At 37.0% G+C, this 16,016-nt stretch overlaps 1 protein-coding gene across 3 annotated transcripts; it reads right to left on the bottom strand.

The window, feature by feature from the left end:
• Nucleotides 1–94: 94 nt before the first annotated feature.
• On the bottom strand, nt 95–12,010 carry fbxw2 (F-box and WD repeat domain containing 2). 3 transcript variants are annotated; one of them, XM_023289013.3, is made up of 9 exons: nt 11,921–12,010; nt 10,900–10,926; nt 10,136–10,428; nt 8,438–8,660; nt 5,960–6,154; nt 3,995–4,128; nt 3,647–3,733; nt 3,348–3,517; nt 95–2,933 (listed from the first exon to the last, which is right to left on the bottom strand). In XM_023289013.3, exons 3-9 carry the CDS (start codon nt 10,400–10,402, stop codon nt 2,645–2,647), a joined length of 1,365 nt encoding a protein of 454 aa, XP_023144781.1. In that variant the 5' UTR covers nt 10,403–10,428; nt 10,900–10,926; nt 11,921–12,010; the 3' UTR covers nt 95–2,644. The 3 variants fall into 3 exon arrangements, with proteins under 3 accessions (XP_023144781.1, XP_023144778.1, XP_023144779.1); XM_023289010.3 differs by lacking the exon at nt 11,921–12,010 and adding an exon at nt 11,687–11,814; XM_023289011.3 differs by lacking the exon at nt 11,921–12,010 and adding an exon at nt 11,522–11,810.
• Between the last annotated feature and the right edge of the window lie 4,006 nt (nt 12,011–16,016).

Raw genomic sequence — 16,016 nt, 5'->3', positions numbered from 1 at the left:
TTACTCTGATTGTGGTTAAAAAGAACATGCACTAAGAACATTGTGCTGGGTGACATTTTAAAATGGTGCCAATCATAAACCACAAGCATTACAGTGCTTTTGATACTGTTATATATTTGAAAGACTGCAGTATTAAAGCAGAATATAGACAGACGCTGGTGAGAGCTATGATAGTGCAGAAGATTTTGTGATGTGAAACACAATGCAGTGCCTGAATGCAATAAAATGAACTGAAAAGATACATTAACAAAAACATTTATGTCCCATTTAGCATTTCTCCTAGTCTGTTTAGTTTGACACATTACATATGAGTCATTATGACTGCATATTTTATCTCTATTAAATGCTGCAGGGCAGAAAATATAATGTAATACAATGGTCCAGCAGCAGTTTATGGTGTTTTAATTAGCTTTAAAAAAAAAAAAAAAAAAAAAAAACCTAAACAAAGACTTCTGCTGGGCGCATTTATCCATGTGAAAACATCTGGAATGAAGATTCTGTTGTGAATGCTCACAGGGGTTTAGAATCAGATTCATTTCTGGGTAGGTTTTCTGTGGGTCAGACTGGGGAAGAATCTGGGCTGCCAAGGAAATCACAATGTGAGGGATAGCCTCCTTAAACAGTTCATTTTTGACAGCTTGGTCAATATTTGTGCAATACTTCTGTCACTGAAACAGGAAATGCTCATTTAAGATGCATGTTTACGTATTGTTTTTGCACAGTTACTTTTGTAATGTTGAATACAATCTTTTAAAACAGTTTTCCTCCTATGGTTGTTGTCCTAAAATAGTAAAATAGTAGCTTTGCAGAGAACTGACTACTTTCCAAGTCACTTCCTCAGCTGTGTGATGTATTGAGGTCTTTTACAAAAATAAACCCGACGTTTAATACAGTCAGTGATTTATAAAAGCTATTCTATGAGCAAGTCATGTCCGGTAGATAGCTAGAAAATTACAGACATGCTCACAGACAACAACCATAGGGGGGGAAAGATTGCATTCAATATTACAAAGGTAACTGTGCAAAATATTCAATGTAAAAATGCCTCTTAAAAGTGCATTTCCTGCTTTAGTGACAGAAGTATTGCACAAATATTGACCAAACTGTCAAAAATTAATACTGTCTAAGGAGGCTATCCCTCACATTGTGATTTCATTGGCAACCCAGATTCTCTACCTCAGCCTGTATACGAAACAAATGGATCAGGAATACATGAAATCTGGTGCATATGAATATATTTTGATCTGGGAACAGCCAATGCAAACGTAGAAAGGAAATTCTCTGCTCAGCATTCATTGATGATTAAAGTCTTAGTTTAGAAAGAGCAGAAATCCAAATTGAGACATATTTCACAGTTTCTCCTATTGTGGAAAAAGATCCACCTATTCAAAATTTCTTTCATGTCTAAAATAGTAGTTTTGCACAGAACTGACTACTTGCCCAGTCACTTCCTCAGCTGTGTGATGTATTGAGGTCTTTTACAAAAATAAACCTGATGTTTAACACAGTCAGTGATTCATAAAAGCTATTCTATGAGCAAGTCATGTCAGGTAGATAGCTAGAAAATTACAGACATCATATCACATAAACTGTTAGAGCACAGTAAATATGAAAAATTAACACAAGTAAAATTTACAGTGCAGTCATAACCTTACTGCAATGTGCCGGAGTTAACAAGGAATTGTAGTTGTAACATCAAATGAACGGAAAAGGCACATCACATTTAATTTCAGGCTGACATTTAAACCAGACATCCTTTAGAAAAGCATATTCATTGGAATTACATGAAAATTCTGAATGTTTTACATGGTACACAATGTACCAAACCACTTTTTAACTGACAATTCAGCATGCAGCTTCTGCCTTGGGATGGTCTACAACAATCTCGGGGAATCTCTCTCGATGTCACCATTTGACATCAAAGATGCTCTCCTTTATTTACAGCAACTGCGTTTAAGGCAACCATGCTTTTCTTCTAGGACACCAATGTTTCAGTAAGTCAGCTTGGAGATCAACTTGGCATTGAATATGTTCTACATCTACGTGTGTAGAACACTACGTGTACAAGTACAGCGCATGTGAATGAATCTTATTCCAGTAAGAAAAGGTTGGCCAGAGATGGCATCAGATTACTAGACTATGGATTAAAGTCAACTACAAATATATTTATATCATTGCTTCACAATGCCAAACTGACCACAGAGCAAAACTGCCAAACACTTTTAATCTTCAACATCTCAGTTCATTAAAGGATAGTGTCTATGTGTTTATTTTAGAAACTTTGATGCCTTGTGTTTTTGTTGTTGCTGACAGTGTGTTCAAGAAGTCTGCTTTCACTGTCTTTGCCCCAGATTAGAAGAACACGGAGAGGTTGTCAGGATTCTGCAGAAATAAGGAGCAAGTGTTGATCCAGCACCCAATCTTGCACAACAGTAATAATTCATTGTCAGTCTTGGTTTACTGTCCATTTCCATTTGTGACTGTTCATGTTTGTGTCTAGAAGATAACTGTATGCTGAGGAAGAAACAAATAAAAGCAAAAGGCTTTGGTCCATGCATGATCTATCTTGGCAGTTAAGATTCCAGAGCACATGTGGTGGCGGCTCATGTTCCAGTATTCTGGGGTTTGGAGACTTTGTCAGCTTCTATCCGTTCTCCTTCCAGAGAACTAAGTGAATGCTATGGTCGGGCATGCTCGTGGCAAACACTAGTCCAGAGTCATTGCCCCCATCCAGGCCGTTGAGCCAAGAGGTCACACCAGCCAGGAAGCTGGATCCTCGTTTGGATTTTCTGTAGGCTGGTAGAGGCCAGCGGCCCGTGATAGCCTCTGTCCTCAGGTCCATGACATACAGAAAGCGGTTGTCGAAAAGGAGTGCAAACACCTTACCAAAGCTGAGCAGGGACAGGTTGGCTGGGTCCTGCATTTTTATCACCCTGAAAAGAGTAAAACAGGCTGCATTCAGAGTATCACTAATGGAATGATCACACAATTCTGTTGTCCATATACATTATTACAATCAATAAGTTAGATGGCAGTCTGTAAAACTTGTTTTGTCTTATTAATATTTACTCCTCTTGGTTTGTTTGTAAAAAGTTAGGTTAACCAAGAATTGCACCAGAACTAAAATGCAACATTACTGTCAGAAATGCTAAGTCATGCTATTGACCGCTTATTGTGCTCATGATACACCTTACACCATATGGACATGTTAACAAGATTTGTTGACAAGAACAACTTGATTTTCATGAAAGGCGGTCTTTTCAAATGCATAGATTTTTGTATCGTGTGCAGTTTACGGCTAAACCTCTTACTTTTTACTAAATATTTGGTCATGTGTACTATTTTACCTGAGAATCTCAAAACTGGCAAAGTCCCACTGATAAACTCCAAGGTCAGAGCTGCAGACGATATAGCGTCCGTCAAATTGCAGGCGAGGCTGAAGGCTGATGCTGCGGTCCTCTGACACTGACAGTGTCTTCAAACATTTACAGTTTATTTCTCTGCCTAAAGGCCAGACCTGCAGAGGGCACACAGTATTTGCACCATCATATGGACACTTCGGGTATAGCAGTTCACATGGGACAGCACCACTACCTTGAATAGTCGTCTTTTTTTTTTTTTTCAACAGTGCAAAGTGGAGCCATACCTTAATTTCATACTTATCAGCACTTAGGAGGATGTAATCACCAGGACTGTGCACCACTGATTCTACTTCACTCCTCTGTAGTATTACCTGATGAAAGACACATGGTACACAGTCAAAAAAAATCCAAAACAAAACAAACCAAAAACAAGACATACAATTAAGATGTACATGCACTTGGACTGCCTTACATCCTGCTATGACATAAGAACACAAGAAATTTGTCACTACTCATGTTAACAGATGTTCAGGTCTCAGTCATAGATTAACCACATCCACAGAGTAAATAAGTTAGAGGGTCTTAGAGCCTGACAGACAAAAAGAATAATTTTGCTGGCAGGTTGAGCTTACCTTGGTGACCCACTCAGTGTGTCCAGTCAGAGTGTTGAGACAAGCACCAGCAGACAAAGCCCAGACCTTCACAGAGAAGTCTGCAGAACCACTGACTAGCACATCCAACTCATCATTGTAGTCTACACTGAAGACTGAGCAGACAGACACACACACAAGATCCACACATGGACAACACTGTTGGTATCCCTCGGTTAATGAAAGAAAAACCCACAATGGTCACAGAAATAATTTGAATCTGACAAAAGTAATAAATAAACATTCTATGACAATTAACCAATGAAAATCAGACATTGGTTTTGAACCGTAGTTTAACAGAATTATTTTAAAAAATAAACTCATGAAACAGGCCTGGACAAAAATGATGGTACCCCTAGAAAAGACTGAAAATAATGTGACCATAGGGACATGTTCAATCAAGGTGTGTCCTCTAATTAGCATCACAGGTGTCTACAAACTTGTAATCAGTCAGTCAGCCTATTTATAGGGTTACAAGTAGTCACTGTGCTGTATGGTGACATGGTGTGTACCACACTAAACATGGACCAGAGGAAGCCAAGGAGAGAGTTGTCTCAGGAGATTAGAAAGAAAATTATAGACAAGCATGTTAAAGGTAAAGGCTATAAGACCATCTCCAAGCAGCTTGATGTTCCTGTGACTACAGTTGCACATATTATTTAGAAATTTAAGATCCATGGGACTGTAGCCAACCTCCCTGGACTTGGCCGCAGGAGGAAAATTGATAAAATCTGCAAAAATAGAAGATTTCTGTAGGGGAACAAATACTTTTTCATGGCACTGTATAAGCCCTGCACTAAAGGAAAACACAGTTTGCAAAAACTAGGGTTTTCTGTATGAGCCATCAGTTCTTTCAATTACAACACTGTTACTTACCAAAATTTCAAAGACCATTGAAACCAATGATCCTGAATCTCTTTATTTTGAGGTCAAACACTTTAACACCACTAGTGTAAAGAAAATAGAGCACAACAGACCAGAGTTGAAGGTCTCTAAAAGTTGAAGAATGTTAGACTAGAATTTGTCACTGTGATGGAATGATGACCTGTTCAGGATTAACCCTGTCTTTTTCCCGCTTGCTGAACACAGAAAAACACAAAGGGAAACCGCAACTGCTTACAGATTACATATATAGCACAGGTTTACTGGAGCAATGAGGACTTCCTACTGTGTATGGCTCTGCCAATGGAAAGCATTTACAAATCAAAGCTCTAACCCAAACTCTTGCAGTGGCTTCATTACAAGTTTGTTAAAGATTAATTATAAAGGTATAGTTTACAGAGAATCTCCTTGTATATTCTGTCCTCATACCAAACAGTTATTACAAGCACCACTTGTTTTCCTAGCACATGCTTGGTCAGCGTGCTTGTAGTGCAAACCGTGTACATGGATCACAAATTTCAGGATGTGTATGATCTGTGCTGATCTTCGTGGACTTGGGTGGATGACAAAACGCATCACACGCACCCTTCTGGATGTGGATGTGTATGTGAAAAGCATGAATTGCCCTTAAGTCACCTGGGATAGGCTCCAGTCCCCTTGTGACACTTGAAATAATCTTAATTACTAAATAATTTTCCTTTTGTTTTCTCTTTTAAGTAAGTTTGTGGAACCTGTCTAACTGCTTGTGTTTCTTGCCTTCACTTTTTACAATGATATATCAGTAATACATTTGCTAAAACAACTGTCATAACCAACAGGAATAATAGTGAAAGCTATAAAAATAAGACCTGATAATGTTGCTTTTCTTTAGCACAACTGATTGTTCTCATACTGCTGTTTAAACATGTGGCTACTGTAGTTGTTCATGACAATATACTTTTAATAATCTTTGCTTCTCTGTGAAAAACACATCTTTTTCTTTGGAATGAAATTTGTTACAAAATGATGGTGTTGCCTATAACTGTAAATAACCCAAGACAAATATCTGTTGAAAATTAATCCAACCTGCTCCTGTGTGGCCCCGGAACTGCTGGATTTTAGCTCCTGTGCTCCACTCCCAGCATGCAATGGTGTTGTCGAAGGACCCAGTCACCAGCTTCTGTTCATCAAACTTCACCGTGGCGCATGTGTGTGTCTGAATTCCATAAATGCACTGTCCAGTGCGCACATCCCATAGCTTAGCAGAGAGGTCATCAGATCCTGAAAAACAAGAGGACATCCATGCCTAAATAAAATACTCCACACTGACTAATAACACAGTCGCATGGGTCAAACTTATACTCTGTGGATAGCTCTATACAGGTGCATCACAAATATTTACAACATAATGTAAAAGTTTGTTTTTTGTAATTCTATTTAGAATTATTAACTTCATTATATTCTATATTCATTATATGTAAGGTGAAATATTTTCTGAATATCAACAAGGATGAATAAGGAATTCCTTGATGGGTCAAAGACAACCCCATTTGGAGATAAGCCAAGCCATGGAGCATCAGGGTGGATTACCAAACTCGCGAGGAAAGCAGGTGACCCTCTTGATCACGTGCTCCTGAAGAACATCCATTTCCATTTCTAGGTCCCTTTTCTTGCTGTTGTCTCACTGGTCCCTTAGGAAATCCTATCAGCCTGCTTTAATGTCGAGATCTGTTAAGCATGACATACAGTGCCTATCCAAAAAAAAAGTTGCACTCTAATATTTCATGGGACTGCCTTTAGCTCTGAGAAAGACACACATTCTCCGTGCCATCATTTCGATAAGCTTCTGCAATGTCACATTTATTTCTGTCTAGAGTTGCATCAATTTTCTGCCAAGATCTTATATTGATGATGGGAGAGTTGGACCGCTGCACAAAGTCTTCTCCAGCACATCCCAAAGATGTGCTGGAGAGGATTAATCATTGGGCTAGATTTAACTTTTTTATATTTACACTTACTTATACACATATCTCATTTATTAATTCCAGGATTTATTTAATATTCATTTTGAATTGATTGCATTTTCATTCCATATGCCAGGGATTTTAGGGAGTAAAAACCTGTGTGGACAAACATCTCTCCAGCTCCTGCTTCAATTGTACTGTCTATTAAACACAACAGTTGCAGTCCATAGATATTTGGCCATTGACACAAGTTTCAGCATTTCAGGTCTGTATACCACAACAATGGATTTGAAATCAAACAATCAAAATGTGCTTTAAGTGCAGACTTCCAGCTTTAATTTGAGGGTATTTGCATCCAAATCAGGTGAAAGGAGTAGGATTTACAATACATTTTATATGTGCCCTCCACCTTTTTCAGGGACTAAAAGTAATTGGACAAACATGATCATAAATCAAATTGTCACCTTTAATATTTTGTAACTAATCCTTTGCAGTCCATGACACCCTGAAGTCTAGAACCCATAGACATCACAAGACACTGGTTTTGGTCCTTGGTGATGCTCTTCCAGGCCTCTACTTCTGCTGTCTTCATTTCCTGCTTGTTCTTGGGGCATTTTTCCTTCAGTTTTGCATGCTCGATTGGATTCAGGTCAGGTGACTGACTTGGCCATTCCAGAACATTCCTCTTCTTTGCTTTCAAAAACTCTTCTGTTGATTTCACTGTATGCTTCAGGTCATTGTCCATCTGCACTGTGAAGCACCATCCAATGAGTTCTTAAGCATTTGTCTAATGTTAATGTTGCCTGAAACACTTGAGAATTCATCCTGCTGCTTTTGTCAGCAGTCACATCATCAATAAATGTAGAAAACCAGTTCCATTGGCAGCCATACATGCGTCGTTACACTACCACCACCATGCTTCACTGAAGAGGTGGTATGCTTTGGATCTTGAGCAGTTCCTTCTCTTCTCCAGACTCTTCTCTTCCCATCATTCTGGTACAAGTTGATCTTTGTCTTATCTGTCCATAGGATGCTGTTCCAGAACTGCACAGGCTCTTTTAGATGTTTTCTGGCAAACTCTAATCTGGCCTTACTGCTTTTCAGGCTCACCAATATTTTACACCATGTGGTGAACCCTCTGTATTCACTCTGATGAAGTCTTCTCTTGATTGTTGACTTTTGGTCCCTTAAAAAGGTGGAGGGCACATCTAAAATGTGTTGTAATGCCTACACCATTTACCTGATTTGGATGTAAATACCCTGAAATTAAAGCTGGAGGTCTGCACTGCAAGCACATCTTGATTATTTCATTTCAAATCCATTGTGGTGGTGTACAGAGCTGAAACACTGAAAATTATGTCGACGTCCAAATATATGGCCTTCACTTAAAGTGTCCTGAAATGCATTACAACAGTTCTACATGTGGATGAAGTTGATCATGTTCCAGTTTTTGCCAAAGCTGTGCCAGAGTGGGGTTGATTCAAATCTATGGTCATGGTTTCCATGACAAACTAGAGGTTTCTCAACTTCTAGATGTAACATATGAGAGATTCTACATTGACGTTTTCTACACTGAAAATACGCCAGAGCCACAACGTACCTGTGCAGAGGAGGCCATCCTTATAGTAGAGAGCATATACTCGAGCACTATGGCCAATGAGTGATGATGTCTCAAAGGCCTCCTGATCCTTTAGCTGCATCATACGCAGTTTAGCCTTCAGGTAGACCCCCTTCCAGTGCGATGCATCCTGAATGGACTCATCAATCCTCCATCCAAGCTTCCGACAAACACCCTGCCACACTTCTGTACACGAATTTATCACCTAAGAGGAGACAGATGTTTTTAGAAAGTTTTGACACTTTACAAAAAATAAGTTAAATAAGTACACAGCAATACAACAGGTAGGCTGGAAGACAGTGTTTGTTAGTTTCTTTACATTGTTTTATAAAAGAAGTGTCTATACAGTAAAACTAAAATTTCCACGGCTTTGTCCTTAATATTAGATCAGATAACCTTTTTTAAAATTTAATCAGTAATCATTATTTACTTGTTTCTACATACATTTGTATGTCAGGAGAAAAATTTATATATTTCATACTAATTGAGAACTGATATCATGAGTCATCTCACACTACAGTGCTTACTTTCACCTCACAGCAAAAAGGTTCAATTCATTTCAATTTTATTGATATAGTGCAAATAGATAATACATATATGAAGCCTACCTCTCCCAGTCAGCTGGGATAGGCTCCAGCACCCAACAACAATCTACAGGATAAAGTAGCTGTAACTAATGGATGGATGGTACTGTGCAACTATGTATGCTGGCTAATGAAAATAAAGATATGTTAACTGTTATAAGTAATGATAATGGTCAACCACGTCCTTCCCAATTTCAGCTTGAAAGACTGAAGAACAAGGAGGCTAAGTGAGGCTTTCCTGAGGAAGCAGCGCGTCTATCCTTTGTTTGAGTCTTTTACCGGACCAGCATGTCTATTTTAGAATTCTTTTAGTGATTGGATGCTGTAACTGCTCTGAAACCACATCCATACAACACTCAGTTTAAAACCAGCATGGACAAATGACTGGGTCAACTCATATGTAATATCATTCCCAATGTGTAATTTTCATGTCTTTGGAAATTTAAGTATTGAAAAGAGCACTTCTGTGCAAAGTGCAGGCAAAATTAACAAAATAAGGATGGAGCTACTTTTATGTTCTTTTTGTATCTCATTATTTGTAACATCTGTCTTTACTCTTAAGACTATATTTATTATATTCCAGCACACACTTTAATTATTCTTCTGTGCCAATCCCTTTCTGTTCTACAGGCTAATGTAAACCAGTTGTCATATACCTAGTCCCAATCATTCAGATTTCCAGCTATAAGTCACTTAATTTACACTAACAGGCATAGACCACTAATTCATTCCTACACATTATAGGACATATTAATCCTTATCTAGTTTATTAAATGATAAATTAAAGTTACGGCATCAGTTAAGTGAACACATAAGCCCCCTTAGAAACTGCAGTTGGACTCATCTGTACAGTCTGAATGCAGCTTTTTTTCATGAAAAGGAACAATGCAGAGTAAAGTGTATTGTGGGTTTATCAAGCTTTGCCACTTTCATCAGAAACAGAGAGGACAACAAATTCACTGCAAAAACCTGTCTTTATATTTCTCTCCTCATTGCATGTTCTAAAGTTTGACGCAAGAAAAGCAAATGAGAAGTTTTTCAACACAAAAGAGACCCCATTATTACACTGATAGATTTCAGGAAGCACAATATTTACCTTATTCCATTGTTTGCAGACTAGGCAGCAGGTGAGCAGGGTTTGAGGATCAAGCCAGCGCAGCAGGTAGAAGGTCAACTCCAGAGGAAGGAGGCGCAGGAAGTCACGTTTGAGCAGAGTCTCCAGTCCATTCGACAGATGACGGAGCTGTGCAGCACCACTTAAAGATATAAGGTGGTCCAGAGACTGGTTACGCTGCTGGTCATTTAGAGTAAGGTAAGTGGCCGAGACTGACTCCAGCCACCCCTCAAAGGCCGCCTTCTCCATGGGCACATGAGAGCACCTGGTAACACCTACAAGAGCAATGCAAGATCTAACTTCAACACTTTATCTACATACATGATTCAACTAACATGTTGGGCAACTACAGAAGAGACATCTGACAAATAGTGTGTTAAGTAATGATATAGCTTGCTTTTTTTTTTTTTTTTAACTGACCACACTGAATTGGCGATAATACATAAAAATGGCATTTGAAAGGTGACGCTTTCATCAAATTGTCACTAATGAAGGAAAAGCAAAACACACAGTAAGAGGTTGAAATTTTCAACCACTAAGCAAATAAATACCTTCTTATCTATCGCAACTATAGTTTGCTAATAAGCAATTCGATCTGTACTGTCCAGTGTGTCAGACAACGGATCACAAAGGCCACCAAAATCATAATGCAAAAAAATAATTTACACAGGACATAATTGTTGGATTTGTCACTGACAGAAAATTAATAAATGGAAATTCTGAAATTCAGTAATTAGTAAACTTACCTATCCAATCGAAGAGCCAAACATTTGCTGTGAAAAGATTTCAAAATGTTATGTTACTTTAGTTTCATGTTATTGCAATTTGCAAAACGAGTCAAAACAACGATTCCTGATATTTTTGTAAGATGTCACGAAATAAATATGATTTGGCGGGAAAAAACACGAATAAAAAGCTATGATTACTGTTGTCAATCTCAAAAAGAACCAGCAATATTAACTGGGTGACAGCAATGAAACTACGGCCACAGATTTGCAACTGTGCAGATTAAAATGAAAACCAAAACAGTCGAGGGCTTTACGCCAGGCTTTAGGCAGCGTACCTAGCTTTGGCTGAGCTATTAAAAAAAAAAACACTGTCCTGTTCGGTAACCTATGTGGTAAATGTTTAGTTCGTTAAAATTAAAAATGTAGAAATTATTCCTTCTGTGAGGATCTGCATGTGCCTCTGCATTCGTTCGAAGTCAGCCTGGCTAGCTAGCAACTTCTGTAGCTCAGGTTAGCTATATTACACTTCAACAATTTATTACCAAGTTAGCTGCGAGTGGTAACATGTGAAGAACCAATTAACAGAACAGACATTAACATGAAATAACATTTAAAATGTAAACTCAAAACGTCCACCAACCACAGAGTTGCAGGGACTCGCGTTATCACCACTTTACTGGCTTAGTTAGTTCACATAGCGAAGTTAGCTGTCGTAGCTAGCCTGCCAGCAAACAAGTTGAAAGGATGTAACCTAGCTCCGTAGCTAATGCTAGATGAGCGCACAGAAACATGTAATGTGAATTACATGTTTCTAACGGAGTCGTCGTCTTTACATTTCCCAAGCTGGGATATTTTAGGTCGTAGAAAAGAAGGATGTGAGCTTCTGACAGCATGAAAACCAGAAGATAATGGAAACGCTCTCTGTTTTGTTGGTTCTCCTCCCTCAGCTTTATCTTACAGGAGGCACCGTAAGCGTATTTATTAACTCTTCCCTCCAAAAAACACGAAATATTGGCAAACTACATACAGCAATACTTACATATGTATCGCTTACACAGGCACGGTGATTTTATTTTTGCTTTCTACGTGCACTGGCACTTTTCTTTTCTGAAAGCCTAACTTGCCTGTAAGTCAAAACTACGGGAATGTAAAAACCCACGTCAGTGAACAAGCTTCCGGTGTCGCGCAGGATGTGGAACGGTGTGCAAGATGTGACCGGTACTGGCTTCCTCATGTCTGTTTCTCTTAGTGGTTCCACTTGTCGGGCCTGTACAATGTATGCAACACGTAAATGGTGGCGGTTTACTTTAGAGCAGTGATTCTCAAATTGTTTCTGTCGGGCCCCCCTTCAGAGGACAAAAAACTTTCGTGCCCCCCCAATAACTTCGTGCGTATATATATATATATATATATATATATATATATATATATATATATATATATATATATATATATATATATATATATATATATATATATATATATATATATATATATACATATATAAACTGTGAAAACATGAATATGCAGGGCTGTGTTATTTTATCTGATTCCATTTTGTTGTTTTTCACAGTAAAGATCAGGGGTGTCAAACTCATTTTACCACATAAACCCAATCTGATCTCCAGTGGGCCCCGAGAGTAAAATCACAGCATAATAACCTATAAATAACCAAAACTCCAACTTTTCCCCTTTGTTTTAGTTAAAAAAAAGTACATTCTGAAAATGTTCACATTTAATGAACTATCTTTTTACAAAATATTATGAATCTGAAATTTAGGGAAAACAAGTTCAATTTCAACAGTAGCCTATTATGCCTAGTGATGGCTGATCGAGGCTTTGTTGAAGCTTCGACACTTCATTCAAAACATGGTTCATTACTCGAGGCCTCAATGACACACAGTGCTCGAGTAGGACATCTAGTGGTCAATAATATGAAGTGCAATCAAGACGTGGTCGTTGGTTCATGGATTGTTTTGGATTTGATTCGCCATGCACACATTCCTGTTTGACTACACTAGATGATTGTATGGGTTGTAGTGGACACAAAAATAATATTACTAGTAATAATAATGACAATAACTATTGAAGAGCACGTTTCTTATTTCCCATGTTTGTCTGTATCCCTATATACTCTTTGCTTATATTCTGTGTTATGAAACATTTAAACGGTGCTGCTACATTCATGAGATGCTCTACAAATACAGACTGATGTCATTTTCACATGGGGCTGGTGCAAATAAAGATTTTATGGATTATTATGGATTTTGGCAAAGTATGTCTTGGGGTTTATTGGTAAAGAGGTCAGTAAAGAGGGTGTGCTTATGTAACTGGTTATGAAGTTTTATTGAGAAATAATTTATCAACAGTTTTGGGACCACTGTTCCCTCTAAGCTGCGCGCGATACTTTTTTTTTTTTTTTTTTTGCTCATTTATCGTCTATTTTTTTTTTTTTTGCCATTTTCGAGTTTTTTTTTAACTTGAGTCTTTACTCGATCGTTTTTCTCAGGAGGTTGGACTTTAGCCTTTGTGCTGGAGGGTTGAACCCTCAGTTCCAAGACTTTCAAAGCCTCCAGACCTCCCGAGTCCTCAGGACCTGAGCTTTCACACAGTCTGAGGGCTGAAATTTTCTAAGTCCCACAGTAGTTCTCTGTTAGATTGAACTTTCAGACAGTCCAAGGACTGATATCTTCTAAGTTCCTGAGTAGTTCTCTGTTAGTTTGAACCTTCAGACAGTCTGAGGACTGAAATCTTAAAAGTTCTTGAGTAGTTCTCTGTTAGTTTGAACCTTCAGACAGTCTGTTAATGTTTCGATTAAATCTTTAAGGTTTTTCTTTTTAAATGTTTTACCACCTTTTAATGTTTAATTTTCTTTTTAAATGCTTCATTGTATTTTCTGTGTAATTCGTATTTGAAGTTTTATTGTTTTTAAGATGCAATTATCTAATTAAACATTAAATTTTTTTAATTAAACGTTTCATCTTTTTTTTTTGGCCTTTTCCAGCTTTTTATTGGATAGGCGTAGTGAGAGACAGACAGGAAACAGGGGAGAAAAGTCAGGTGAAAACATGCAGTAAAGGGCCGCGAGCGGGACTCGAACCCGGGCCGCTGCGTCAGGGACCAGCTCCTGTACATGGGTCACCCGCTTAACCTGTTGAGCTATACGGGTACCCGTGTTTTGTCTTTTCAAAGGTTTAATGATCTAATTAAATGTTTTGCATTTTTTAGAATGTTTAATAGTGTTCTTGTTTAATTGTATTTTTTTTTAAAAATGTTTAATGATGGAAAGTATTTCATCTGTAATTTGTAATATTTGTATTTTCAAAATTTTGTTTAATTTCATACTGACATGTATTGTACCTTGTTGAATGATCTCATTCCATATTTTGTCTGTTTAATAGAGTTAAACATTAAATTACATTAAATTATATTAAACAGACAAAATATGGAATGAGATCATTCAACAAGGTACAATACATGTCAGTATGAAATTAAACAAAATTTTGAAAATACAAATATTACAAATTACAGATGAAATACTTTCCATCATTAAACATTTAAAAAAAAAAATACAATTAAACAAGAACACTATTAAACATTCTAAAAAATGCAAAACATTTAATTAGATCATTAAACCTTTGAAAAGACAAAACATTTAATTACAAAATTAAATGTTTAAATAGAAAATTACATCTTAAAGACAATAAAACTTCAAATAGGAATTAAACAGAAAATGCAATGAAGCATATAAAAAGAAAACTAAACATTAAAAGGTGGTATATGTATATATAATTTAATTGTAATTAATGTTTAACTCTATTAAACAGACAAAATATTGAATTAGATAATTCAGCAAGATACAATACATGTCATTATGAAATTAAACAAAATTTTTAAAATACAAATATTAAAAATTACAGATATTTTCCATCATTAAACATTTAAAAAATACAATTAAAGAAGAAGAATATTAAACATTTTTTTAAAAAATGCAAAACATTTAATTAGATTATTAAACCTTTAAAAAGACAAAACATTTAATAAAAAAATTAAATGTTTAATTAGAAAATTACATCTTAAATTTCTTAAATCTTTTTAATAATAAAACTTTGTAAAAGTTTTATTGTATTAATTTTTTTCCTTTGATTTAATTGCTTTTTTTATGTAGTTTATTTCTTTAATCTTCTTTTTCTGTCAAGACTTTAACCCCAACCTTAAAAATGAAATAAACCCTTAAACCACAATGAAAATACTTCTGTTGTCACAATCATGAGTTAGTCAGTTATTCAGTTTATCAATTCAACTTTATTTGTTTAGCACCTTTCACACAGATGACAAAACTAAACAAGCAAAGAGAAAAAAACTATGCTAGAACTGTGATTAAAACTCAAAAACATTAAAAAAAAAAAACATTTAACATGGTAATAAAATATGTTGTGTCCAGGGGATGGAGGGAGTTTATTGAAGTCTTCTTGGGCTCACATGGGAAATCATTTAAAATATAAACTTGATATTCAGTCTAAGGAAACTGCAGAGCGACAGAAGAAGCAACAATATCTCCTGTTTTCTCCTTTAATGAGTTGACTCTTCTTGTGCTTTCAGACCAAAGAACTACAGATTCTTCACAACCTGCTCAAACTCTTGGTACAGGACCTCACCACACGGGTCAAGAAGGTTTCCGTCTCATTTCTACTCTGAAGCTCACCTTCTCCTGCTCAAACTACTGACAAATGTTTCTGCTGCTCTAAAGTCTGGTCTCCAGAACTTCCTAAAAACTCTCAAAGTCTCTTCTGCTGCAGGTTGCTTTGTAGAACTGTTACAGAAAACCTCACTAAACCACATGGAGGGGCCTCAAGATAGTCGTCCAAATGAAACCGTACAAAAACCAAACTAACACAACCCAAATGCTAAAGTCTCCTGCAGCCTACCAGAGAACCTCTGAGAACAGAGAATCAGGACAGGAACTCTTACCTTCTGGACAACCAACATTGGTTCTCAAACAAGAATACAGAATGTGTCTGACCAAAAACCTCTGAAGACTCACTACAGCCAAGATAAAGACACAACTCAGCTGCACTAAATCCACTAATCACTGCACACATTAGCACCATGTGCTAACTGTGGCTAAAGAACCA

This window comes from Amphiprion ocellaris, chromosome 17 (assembly GCF_022539595.1).
Source record: "Amphiprion ocellaris isolate individual 3 ecotype Okinawa chromosome 17, ASM2253959v1, whole genome shotgun sequence".
Classification (NCBI taxonomy): Eukaryota; Metazoa; Chordata; class Actinopteri; family Pomacentridae; genus Amphiprion; species Amphiprion ocellaris.
Note: the sequence above shows the minus strand (reverse complement) of the source record. Positions and strands in the feature narration are given on the sequence as shown.

What these genes read in the sequence shown, in the direction of transcription:
- fbxw2 (XM_023289010.3), bottom strand. Translation starts at nt 11,774, where the DNA reads ATGCTGTCAGAAGCTCACATCCTTCTTTTCTACGACCTAAAATATCCC. An exon ending in ACACTGAGTGGGTCACCAAG is followed by an intron (nt 3,734 to 3,994) that starts GTAAGCTCAACC and finishes GTCTTTCATCAG; the next exon opens with GTAATACTACAGAGGAGTGA. An exon ending in GCCAGTTTTGAGATTCTCAG is followed by an intron (nt 2,934 to 3,347) that starts GTAAAATAGTAC and finishes TACTCTTTTCAG; the next exon opens with GGTGATAAAAATGCAGGACC.